The sequence below is a fragment of the Penaeus vannamei genome, chromosome 3, assembly GCF_042767895.1.
Source record: "Penaeus vannamei isolate JL-2024 chromosome 3, ASM4276789v1, whole genome shotgun sequence".
NCBI lineage: Eukaryota > Metazoa > Arthropoda > Malacostraca > Decapoda > Penaeidae > Penaeus > Penaeus vannamei.
Window position 1 is genome coordinate 39,797,300 of NC_091551.1, and position 12,500 is coordinate 39,809,799.

General features: G+C 34.4%; 1 protein-coding gene across 20 annotated transcripts in view; it reads left to right on the forward strand.

The window, feature by feature from the left end:
* Slik (Sterile20-like kinase) overlaps window positions 1-12,500 on the forward strand; it is a 52,363-nt gene that overhangs the window by 32,325 nt on the left and 7,538 nt on the right. For all 20 annotated transcript variants that reach the window (XM_070145335.1, XM_027380700.2, XM_070145373.1 and 17 more), the window contains 11 exons: window positions 946-1,078; window positions 1,505-1,934; window positions 2,051-2,265; window positions 2,397-2,667; window positions 3,094-3,330; window positions 9,192-9,341; window positions 9,561-9,662; window positions 10,098-10,292; window positions 10,576-10,659; window positions 11,089-11,223; window positions 12,278-12,413. In XM_070145335.1, the coding sequence (XP_070001436.1) occupies window positions 946-1,078; window positions 1,505-1,934; window positions 2,051-2,265; window positions 2,397-2,667; window positions 3,094-3,330; window positions 9,192-9,341; window positions 9,561-9,662; window positions 10,098-10,292; window positions 10,576-10,659; window positions 11,089-11,223; window positions 12,278-12,413 (2,088 nt within the window). The remainder of the gene's footprint in view (window positions 1-945; window positions 1,079-1,504; window positions 1,935-2,050; window positions 2,266-2,396; window positions 2,668-3,093; window positions 3,331-9,191; window positions 9,342-9,560; window positions 9,663-10,097; window positions 10,293-10,575; window positions 10,660-11,088; window positions 11,224-12,277; window positions 12,414-12,500) is intronic.

Sequence of the window (12,500 nt, forward strand, 5' to 3'; positions counted from 1 at the left end):
TTTAGATTCAGGTATCCTTTTGCATAAAGATTGAAGTGGCTTGTACTTTCTTTAATATACTTTCTCTGTAGGATGACACCTATATGGCATTATGACAGTAAACTGGTGTTTCCCATTTTCTAATTGTCAGTAAGGCAGATGCTGGATTGACCCTGGGTGTCCTGGGCGACCACCCACCTTAAGCTGCAATACTGGCTTGGAGGGGTTGTTGGCCCAGGAAGACTTACACTTATTTTTATGAATTCTGTCTCCTTTGGATTCATTATGAATATTGATTTTTTTTTTTTAAGTGTTCATAATCAGAATGTCGATAAACAATGGTCCTTGTCTTGTTTTCAAAGAATTTGCATAGTTATGTAGATGATAAATAGATTTACAATTAGAATTTTTAAGGCTGAAATTTAGAAATGAGACAAAAAATTTATATAAAGCAGGGAATTTACTGATTTTGGTTTTGGTACATGTTTTGTAGAACTAACCTAAACTGAGTTTTTTTTTAACCCATGGAAGCAGTTTGGAAGTAGGTGTCCTAGTAAAAGTAAATCCATATCTCACACATAATTGCATAGCTGTACTTGTATTTTTCTTTATCTTAGGGGATTATAATGATGTAACAAAGATCCGGTGATGTGTAAAGTTATCTTAATTAATGATCATTTATTATAAAGTTGTGCAGTATAAGTAATGTAATTGATAGTTATTAATGTCATTTAAGTGATAAATTGTTAGTGTGGTTATTGTGTAATATACAAGTGTAGCTGTGATTTTTAATAATTATTGGCTGTAGAATATTTGCTGTTGACTCTTAAATATGATTTCTACAATGCCATTGTTTCATGTTGTAAATATGATGGTTTTTATATTGAATAATTATTTTCAAATAGATATATATAAATGTGGTAGGTACATGACAGTTAGATATTTACTTGGCTTTTCTCCGAACAGATAAAGATGAAGGTGTGGTGGAAGTTCAAGTTATCACTAATGATGGCCATAAGCTTGATGAAAGTGAAGTTGTGATCTCTAATTCTTCCATACTTACAAATGATGCAGACTCCCAGCCAGAAGCTGCTTCAAAGTAAGATATATACATAGCTATACAGATTATGAATATGTGCATGGATTCATCTGTTTTTGCATATTTTTACATTATGCAATGGTCTATCTGTATGTACTGAGATTATGCATGCATGTTAGCAATTGTGTTGTTTAATACTTTAATTATTATAATTGCAATAAAGAACTGAGTTAGCCTTTTTTTGATTTTTCTAAATCTTGTACAAAAAAAAAACTTCACTGTTTATTATCCAAATGATATGAAACTTGGTAATTTAAATTGTAGTATATTGATATTTGACATATTAAAAAAATCCGAAAATCCGATCATAATTAACGAACTTCGTTCTAGAGTGCGATGGCCCCCTTAAAGATTTTAGTAACCAGCATGTTAAAAAAAGAGATTATTTTTTCCTGATAACTAAAAGGGATGATTTACACTTTGTAGATCACGTTATGAGATCACCTTGGAAGAAGTCGATGATGTGGGAGTTGCAACACGTGCCAAGAATGTAAATGACACCACACACATCTCTGTAGTAGCTGTAGATGACTTAGCAGAAGCAGCAGAGTTGCCAAAACAGACGCCAACCAAGGCACAGGAGGCACCTACCTGGCCCGTGTCAGAGCAACAGACAAATACCACCAGCAAGTTGCCAAGTCAGAATGAAAATGACAACCATGGACATCTTGAGACTTCTTCTAACATCTCCAATATGTCTAATCTCAGTGCAGGAACTCCATCAACTGGTCGATCTGTCAGTTCAGCTGAAGAAGAAAACAGACCCACTATGTCACTCCTGATTGAAGGAACCACTGTAGGGGCAACAGATGTGGATGATGATGTGTTTGATCATTCAGAACATAATGAATCAAAAGTAAGTAGATAGGTAATTTGCATCAGTGTCTTTTGGAAAATTAGAGCCTGTGTCTTCAATATTCTCAACATTGAAGAAATACTTGAGATTTCAATATCTTTTTTTCTTCTTTCCAGACTCCAAAGGATAACCAAACTAGACCAGTGCTGATTAGAGAATCAACAGTAGAAAGTGAGGTTTCCATAGAATCAGGCTTCTCCACAGGTTCTACCCTTTCCACTCCAACGCACCAAAACATTCCTGCACGTAACAATACCACAGTGGCAGGATCTCCAGGTTTGAAGATTTTACCCAATGGTATAGGAAAGGACAACCATAAATTGTCAGAGAAGTGAGTTGATCTTTTACTGAACCTTTACTTCCTTGCATTTGAAACTGTGTAATGATGTGGTTTATTCTTAAATTTCATCATGAACTCATGTATTCAACTTAAGAAATAAACAGTGAAAATTGCTTTCACAGGTCGGATTGGGATAATGTAAGCACAGCTAGCTCTGAGAAAGAGAACAAACCACGTGAGAGAGAAGAGGAGCCAGCAGAGGAAGTGGTACTCCGGAGGCCACCAGCTGGAGATAAACAGGATGTTGCTCTTAAGCCTGTTGACAAGAATAGGGAAAACAGAGCTGCTCGAACCAAAGAGGAGAATGATTTAGTGGCACTTCGCAAGAAGACAAGGAAACGTACTAGGAAATTTGTGATTGATGGTGTAGTTGTCACAACCACCACCAGCAAGGTAAAGTGATTATGATGTAAATTTTATGTATGTAAAAGTAATTTTAATTTCAGAAGATAGCTTTGACAAATTACCCTTTATAAAAAATGATTATTTGGCAGCTTATTTATATTTGTTTGTTGTAGTTTTATTGTTATTCTATCTTGGTGTGAATATATCAATTACATTATGAATTTTCTGAATGCTCACATAACAAATGTTACCCACAATGCATTGGATGTCACACATATGTGACGCCCAGAAAGATTTTGTCGCCAAAAGGTTGGCAGTGCTCGACACGGGGGCAGGTTCCTGGACTGGCCTGCGTGCTGATTTTGATACTGCTTGGAAACAAGGATTATCACCCTCCAAATGGACCATTGCAAGTGGGTTAAGTAATGAATTGCACTTACCAAATGATTAATCATTATTATATTTTTTATAAAGGTGATATATGGCGATGATGAAGATGGCACACTTTCATCGGGACACTTGGCAAGAAAACAGGAGCTGCGTGAACTGAAGATTCTGCAAAAGCAGGAGCAAAAACAGTTCCAGGAATTGGCGGTGAAGGCAAACTTTGCAAAGATTGAACAAGAGAAGAAGTTTGAAGCAGAGAAACAACAACTGCTTCGGGGATATGACACAGAAGTTGAAGCTTTGAATAGACAGCAAAAACAACAGGTCAGATACCATTTAAGATACTGGATGATGTAAAAGGTTTTATGGATGCCTTGTGTCTTTCTGGTACTTTTTATGTGCTCTTAGTCCTTTGAATTATTTTATTAGTTTTCTCTCCATGTTTGTTTAGGTATATTTGTTTCTTATAGGATTTATGTTACTCATATTCTATAAGTTACACAATTATTCTATTTTCCATCTTTTAATGATGACTTGTTACAATTAATTATGATGACTCACATTTTTATATTAATGTATGTTACATAGATCTTTTCCCCCCACAGGGACTCTTGGATCCTACACATGTTTATTTCTTCTAATGTTCTGCAGAAAGCAAATTATATCTTTGTTTATTTTAGAAAGGAATTGGTAAACCAAGTTAAAATTCTCAACAAGTAGGGCAGGTTATAGTTCTGGATGGGTATGATGTAATACTTCTAACTTCAGTATAGATAATTCATATGATTATACTTGAATATGCATTTTGCCTCTTTTTTTCATTTGCTTTTGTAGTACTTTACTTGGTTATGCTATTTTTCAATGCTGTTTTAATATTTAGCCATATTAATATTTTTAAGAGTTTGATTTCTTTAAAATTCCAGACAACATTTAGTCATTGATAATCAGTCTAAAGCAGTGGTTTTCAATCATTATGCCTCAGTAGATTAATAGGCATGAGAAGAAGCTTGGGTAGGGTTGAAAAGAGGTGGGCATGTCTAGTATTATGTGAAATATTTTCATCATGAAGCCAATTATTCCTTCTGACATTTCAGATTTTTTTATAAACAATTTTTATAAACCTTATGTACCTTGGCAATTTTGGTACCAGCTCAGTGTGTTGTACATTTAGAAAGATTGAAATCATGTCTAGGGTGATCTTAAACTATAGTCCAGACCTGCTGTATCTAGATAATGATGCCAGAATTAGTAAGTCTGAAATTACCTAAAACCCAGGAGGTAGTATCTTTTGGGTTTTCGGCTCCTATAGAAAGAGCCATATGGATCACTGATGCTTTCATATCACAGGATGTGTAGTGGCATGTCAGGTAATGTTTTATGTAGGTCTTCTCCTGTCATGTGAATTATGACTAATTCAGACCTCAGGCCAATTACATACCATGGAATAGTAAACTAGTTCATGGGAGTCTGATGCTAATAGTAACTCCAAACTAATTTCCAATACAATCTTTGATGTACTTGGTGCAGAATTCCAAACTGCTTTTAACCCATCAGCGACGGGTAAAAATTTTGTCAAGTTTACGTATGCGCCGGCTTGTTGGCGCGCACTGGCAGTTTCCCCTGTTTGCGCCCGGCTCGATCGGTAGTTTGCGAGCGACATATAGCACCTAAAAGCTTTTATTTTTCTAAAATTTATGAAAATATTAAAATTTTGAAGGTTTACCTTCACTTTAGGTGCCATTGCCTAAAATCTTTACCATATAAATGAAGCCACTACTAGTGGAGGAAAACAACTTCCGTCCAAGGAGCCAGTAGCGCGGGAATGGGCATGGCATGATGCCCCCGACGTTTGGTCCACAGCAGCCATGGCATGTACGTACGTGACACCCGGCGCCAGTGGGGTAACCCATTGCTTCACTGCCCACAAGTGACCCAAAATATGGGCATTAGGCTTACTTGAGCAGCCACTCTGACAGGCATGTGGCTTGTAGGTTTGTAAGCTGGGCATTCATGAACACTCATATACAACGACAAAGCCCCATTTTTTTCCTTTGCAAAGTTATCTCTTTATGCATTTTATAATGTCTATATTTGTCTTTTGATATGCTGTAATAGACTGTTTTTTTTTTGTTTTTTTTTTTTGCATATACTTCATATCTTCTCAGTAGGTAGGCCTTAGGTCAGTGCACATCTTCGCAGTAGGTAGGCCTTAGGTCTGCAAAAATTATAACAATAAGTAATATTTATTTTTTTTGTCATTTTTTATTTTTTTCTTAATATTTAGTTTAGTGTAATACAAACTGCTGCCAGTCCTGAGCATAAGAACAGCGTCCTCACTGACTAGTGCATTCCTTGCTCATTTATCAATGGAAATATTGCTTTCTTTTCTGTCATCCTGGCCTTTGCTCATGATGGCAAGTTCATGTTACCCAGTCCACTGGCATTTTGTCTGATGATGGCATGTTCATGTCACCAGGCCCTTCCCCAGCTTTTTCCATGATGGGACCGAAGCATCATCTGGATTGTAGGGGTTAAAAGTTGTTTAGTAGCTAGTACGGTGAGGTTATTGGTGCTCATCAGCAGTATATCCATTTGGGTCTAGCTCATTTGTCATTTTATTCCTAACTTTGAGCACTGAACCACTGGTGTTTATAAGTAAAAGTTTGAAAACTATAGTTACCTGTATCTAATGATGATACCAGACAGATGCTGCTGCTGCTATTCAAGAAAGATTATCTCCCTCCACTAAGCCAATAATGTGGGCTATGTTATTATGCATTGTTATCCATGACTTGTTTCACCCCTACAATAACATGATATCTACCTATTTGCATTAATGATGTTAGATTTACATTACTTTCCCTTTTATACGGTAGTCTTCCTTAGTAATATCAAGTGTTGCTCAGAGAGTTGTAACCATTATGGCTTACTTAAAAGGATGCATTTATAATTTTTTTTTTTTTTTTTATTATATGGAAAATATTCAGAATTATGTATGGATTGTACACTCATTGGCAACTGAGTGAGCTAGAATGTTTTCACAGTGTAGCTGGAGGGTTCTTAGGTAAGTGGTTTATCATTATAATGCTATGAAGGAAGTGCATATTACTCTGTTGATATGGTGAGGGAGATTTAAGTTTTCATGTGTAGATATAATGGAAATAGGGTTCACAGAATATATTTTGATAAAATTTGACCATTTTTGAAAAATTCATTTAGGGTTTTATTATTGGTAACTGTTCTTTAACTTTAGGTGGAATGATGATTTAGTTTACTTTATATGTAGATTTAAATTGAATGCTAAAAAACAACAACTCCAGTTTCAGATTACATGTGAAGTAATTGCCCTTCCATTTATGTGTGTGTTGCACCTATTATCGGATGGTTGATTTATGAACAATATTCTTTCCAGGTAGCTTCAGTTGTATTTTATTTGATTTACAGTTTTTATTGTAAGTGAAGGTCTATATAATGACTATATAAGTCAAACATAGGCCAGGGACAGTATTTATTAAGATTCTCAAAAGTAACTGGACATTCTAAAATCATTCTTATTTTGTAGGAATTTTCATAGGAATATGTTATCTGTCCCAGAATCAGTCTCAGTAAATTAAAAAGTTGCTGGCAAGGTGTTGTAAAGGTTGTTAAAGTGGTCCATTGTGACTAAGATTGCGAACAGGACACTTATGTTTCCCAGTCCAAACGTTTTCTTGCTGAAAAGAATGCTATATAGAAATATAATGATGTTAAACTCTTGATGGTGAATACTTAGTACAACCAGAAATTGAGATTCATTTTAGAATCAGTGAGTAATTGCATTTTTAGATGTTGATTAATGGTTTTAATCAGTGTAATGAAATAATCCTTTAAGCCATTGTGCTGGGATAGCATACATGTCATGTCTACTGTGATATTATTTTTTTAGTATTGTTTACACTTAGATGGTTATATGGAGTAAATTCCTAGTCCTCACCTGTTTTTTATAATGATAATGATGGAATAGAAAAAAAACATGAAATGAAGAAATTAGGTGAGGTCACATAAGGCTTGCTAATTGACTCAATGATGGCTGAGCACTTTAGATCCATCTGTGTGCAACAAAATTCACAAGTTGACTGTACTTATACCCATTGCCAAGGGATTAATTCAAATTAATATTAAATTGAGAATATTAGTAATGTTAGTTTTGGTGCTGGGAGTGTATTAGTACTATATTCGATATGCCACATAAAAGGTAAAAAGTATAATGTTTCTTTATAAATGTGTACTTACAGAAAAAAAGTATGAACAAAATTTAGACTGCTCTTGTGATCTAATGGAGTTATTCAATACAAAGCATTCAAATCCGTGAGTAAAGTGAAAGTTACCAGTAGAATTTTTCTTGAATTATTCAATATAAAAAGAGGGGATAGAAATATAAATAAGGGTATATAATTCGAAACACAAGTCATGACTACTTGCTTACAAAACTGTATTTTTTTCAATTACTTAATTTCTAAATTCATTCCTAATTTCTCTCTAATTTATATTTCTTACCATTATACTCCATTTGTTCATCATGTGATGGACTCCAGTACTTGAATGGTGATGGAGATAGAACAAGGAAAGGAAAAATGATATATGGTTTACTTATACTGCATTTGATAACCAATTAATTGTTTTTCTTTTACATACTTTTCATATGATTTCAGTTTTTTTTTATGAATGATGTTTCCTGAGATTATTTTTGTGCTATGATAAGTCCTAGGAGTTCTTTTTTAACAGTCAGGAGAGACATTAGGAAATATCTTGAGAATCTTCATAGATACAAACCCAGATAATAAACAAGCAATCAGAATGACTTTAATTTCAGAGTATTGTGTTTGCTTGAAGTGTGAAAGAATGAAAACTAATATTATGATATGACAAAGTACTTGTTGGAAATCAGCCTTATTATAACTTCAGATCAGGCTTACTATTACTAGAAATCACATTTATTAGAATTGTTAAATGAAGTGCCTTAGTGATTTCAGGATGTCGTAATAGTATTTAAAACTTTTAGTATTAGTTCTTGTTGTGTGTAATGGGAAATAATTTCTTTATAATTTTCAAGGAATTAGGGTACAAATTACAGTGAATGAAATATAGTTCACAGTAAAATCAAGCATGGACCAGAAAAAAGAGGCACTTGCTTAGTGAGTATGCATGCCCATTGATACATATGCACATTTTATAACTCCCAATATAGGAATATGATTAACCCCTACATGGCTGTTTAATGCGTGTTGGGCAGGCAAAAAGTGTAATAAAATCTGGCAAGTTATCATCATCACTTTATCGATATCACTATCACTATCATCACATCTTTATTATCACTCCATTATTGCATCATATCATTATCATCATTCTCATTATCATCACCACCACTACCACCACCACCATCGTCATCATCACCATCGTTATCACCATCATTGTCATCACCACCATCATCATCATCACCATTGTCATCATCACCCTCATCATCAATCAACATCGTCATCATCATCATCATCACTCATTATTACTATTATTTTAATTGTCCTTACCATTATCATCATATCTTCATTATCACCCCATCATTATGACATATCACCATCATCACCATCACTTTCATCACCATCACCCTCATCCTCACCAGCATCACCCTCATCATCTAGAGATTTAAAGACATGAGGGGTTGCTGTTTAACCAGTAACTGGAAAGTCAATTCACAAGAGTTCAGCAAACTGCTTCTTCGGGATATGGGGATGTGAGAGGAATGGACTGTAGCTATATCACTAATTTTTTCCTAAAAAAAAGAATGTCACCTGCCGTTTAGGGGTTAAACAGAATAGATGCTAGAGGTTAGTTAAGTGTGTTAAAGCAAAATGGTATCCATTTTGTATAGAATATATATTTGATTGACATTATATTATATTTATATTTTAAAATAGACATAAATGGTCAGAATTGCTTGCAATGTTTAGACAGTATGATTGCATGCACAGGGCCCTTACAATTCCCTGATTCTGAGTTATTGGAAGGGGTAATAGTCATATTCCTGCCACCATTTCAAAACCAGAAGACATTATATGTTGCTGACTCATCTCAGACAGAGGGTCATCAAAATATTATTATTTATAAAAAGAAAAAAAAATCTACCTAATAATACCTTCTTATCTTGTTAGGTGGAGAAGGCAGAAGCCCAGCAGGAGATCGAACTGAAGAATGCCAGCAAAAAGATAAGGGCTGAACAAGAGCGAGAGCTTAAGGCTTTCAGGGAATCACTAAAGACTGAGTTGAAGCTCCTAAAGCAAGAAATTGACCTGCTTCCCAAAGTAAGACATTTAATGTTTTCATTTTTGGATTTGTGGAAAATAATGCATAGATATCCTTGTATCTAAAAGGCTACTAGTTTTCATTATCTATGATACCAAGCTCCTTGTTCAGAAATGCAATTAATAGTTGTCATATATTTTGAAAAGCAAAAGTTTTGAATTGGGAAGGAAAAAGATGAAATAAAGTAGACTAATCCATGTATATTATTTTATTTACAGGACAAGCGCAAAGAAGCCTTCAAAACTCGTAAAGAACGATTAGATCATGAACAGAGTGAGAGAGAGAAAACTTTCCTTGAACGACTTAATGAAGCGCATGAGGTACATTTCTTGGATTAGTTATATAAGTGCCTTGCAATACCAAAATTTTTGATTCTGGGAAAATTATATGTAGGTGGTTATTATTCCCTATTTTTTCCGTAAAACATTATTATTTTTATTTTTCATGTATAATTTTAAGTATTCATGTGCAACTAGAACTGATTTTTTTTATTATTGTTGTTTTGTTTTTCTTTACATGATTTTGCTTGGTAAACATTTCTAAACTTACTTGACAAACAAAATATGGCATAGTAATAATCTTTTACTGTTACATATCTTGAATGTGTGCAATGCATTTTGAAAAGAGAACTACTAAGACAGAGCAGACTACAGTAAAACTAAAAGAAAGAAAATTGTCTATTGTACCAAAATGTAGACATGCCTTTTTTCACAAATCTCTCATAAATTTATTAATCTTATTACCATTGCTTTTAGATGTCACTGAAGAGACTAGGTGATGACCATCGTGAAAGGATTGCTCTCCTTGAGAGACAGTTCCTACAACAGAAACACCAGTTACTAAGATCTAGAGAGTCTGCACTTTGGGAGATGGAAGAGCGCCATCTCCATGAGAAACACCAACTTGCAAAAAGACAACTCAAGGATATTTTCTTCCTTCAGAGACATCAGGTATGGCTGCTTGCTTCTACTTTAAAGGATGAAAATTGAATTACAAAGACATGGAAAGAGAGAGTGAGAGATGTGTTTGCATTTATGTGTTTGTTTCTAGATTATTTCTTTATATGCATAGATCCACAGATGTATATATATTATATATATAAATATATATGATTTTTTTTTTTATTGATTTTGTATTTGGTATTTACAAATACTAAGAAGTGGCAGATATGGCCATGTGAGCTAGTATTACATACTTTTTTTTATTGTGATATACCCCTTTATATAATTCTAGATGCTTTTGAGGCACGAAAAGGAATTGGAACAAGTTAAACGAGTCAACCAGCAGAAGGAAGAAGAACTGATTAAGAGGCAGCAGGTAAGTTCTGTTTTGAGCTAGGTTTTTAAGTTATTAGCTTCATTGGGTTTGAATCTGAAATTATAAATTTTATGAAAGGTTGACTGGGAATGTGGTTTAAAAATTCTTGACTGTGAGCTTATTGTCTCAAGAAATCGAGAATATTCAAATTTGCCCATATTAATTTGACAGATTTTGATGTTTGCATTTTTCTAAGTTACATGGAGTCAATGTGATCTATTTATTTAGTTTATAGCCTTTTTTGTCTTGGGAAAGAATTTTTGTGCAGCATTGCAGTTTTCTTCATAGAGCATGGTAGAATTGTTTCCTCTTGTTAGGTATTTGAAAACCTTACTATTAGAAAGGGAAATTTTGTTATGATGGTCCAAATGACTAAGATATTGTTCTTACCAGTAAAATTTACTTTTTATTTGGTTATTACTTCAACAGATTGAAAAGAGGCAGTTACCAAAGCGCATCCGTCAGGAGATGAAAGCTCGTGAGCTGATGTTCCGTGAAAGCATGAGAATAAGCACCACTCATCTTCCAGACTCTCATGATGATGAGAAAGATAAGATCAGGAAGGTATGTATGTTTGTTACTTTTAAAAAAAGTAACCATGGTTAGTCAATAGTAAGACCTGAAGGGGAATCTTTCTCTTTCTTTGAAGTTATTCATGACTAGAAACAAACAGGTTAAGAAAAACACACCAGACAAGAAATTTTAATTTATTTTTATAGGGTTAAAAGATTTTACATTAAGAAGAGACACAGATCAAAGTTACACACTTAAAAATCACAAATTATAAGCTTGATCAAAGTCACAAAATTTACATTGGCATCCATATGTCCTAAACATAAGACACACTGGGCGCACTCTTGGAAACAGATCACAGCTGACAGGCATAGTCACATGACTAAGGAAACATTGTGGTTTGTGTTATGCACTGGCTAGGATTGCTGAGTCAGCTGCTTCTTGGCTGCCAGTGACGTATGCAATCAGGTTCTAGTACTATGTCTGGCCAGTTGAGGCTGACCTGTAGGTGTGGCAAACCATTTTGGCTATGTTAAGAAGTAATATGGCTGGACACTTCTCTGCTTGTGCTAACTAATGGCATAACTGGGCCTCTTAACATCATGGAGTTGGGGTACTCAGAGGATGGGGCGGAACTAACCACTGATGCCTTAGCTTGGCAAAGGTGCATTTGCTCTAAATGGGATGCCAACCTCACTGTACTGATTTTACTCTCTTTAGGTTGTACAACAAGCACATGATTAGATTCCCAAGTAACCTTGCAACAAAACATTTAATTAGCTTACAGTCACACCCTATTTATCTTGCAGTCACACCATTGTCAAGCCCTACAGTTACAGCACTTGCTAATCATAGCCACACTGTTGACTAATCATATGATTTTTTTATTAGCTAACCTCACACTTCCTACAGTAAAATCATGATATCACTATTGTTTCTAAATTGTAGAATGGAAAAATAGAAGGTAAAATGGAGATTATATTAAACTTCAGAGTATATGAATAAATACTAGGAGTTGGATAAGAGAATAGATTGCAAATAAATGAGAAAGCAAATCAGATATAATATCCTTTTCATAATAGATAAATTTTTGTTTGCAAAATAGTTCCAGGAGAATGAGAAACGAAGATATGAAGCTGAAAAACGCCGTGCAGAACAGAAGCACAAGCATAAGTTGGAAGAGCTTCAGGCAGCCTCAGAATATGCCATTAAAGAATTGGAACAACTACAAAATGAGAAGCGTATGTACCTACATTTACAGTGATTGTTTGTAAAATTTCCTCTTCATAGTTTAGAATTTGGTAATATTGTGTAATGATTTTCCAATT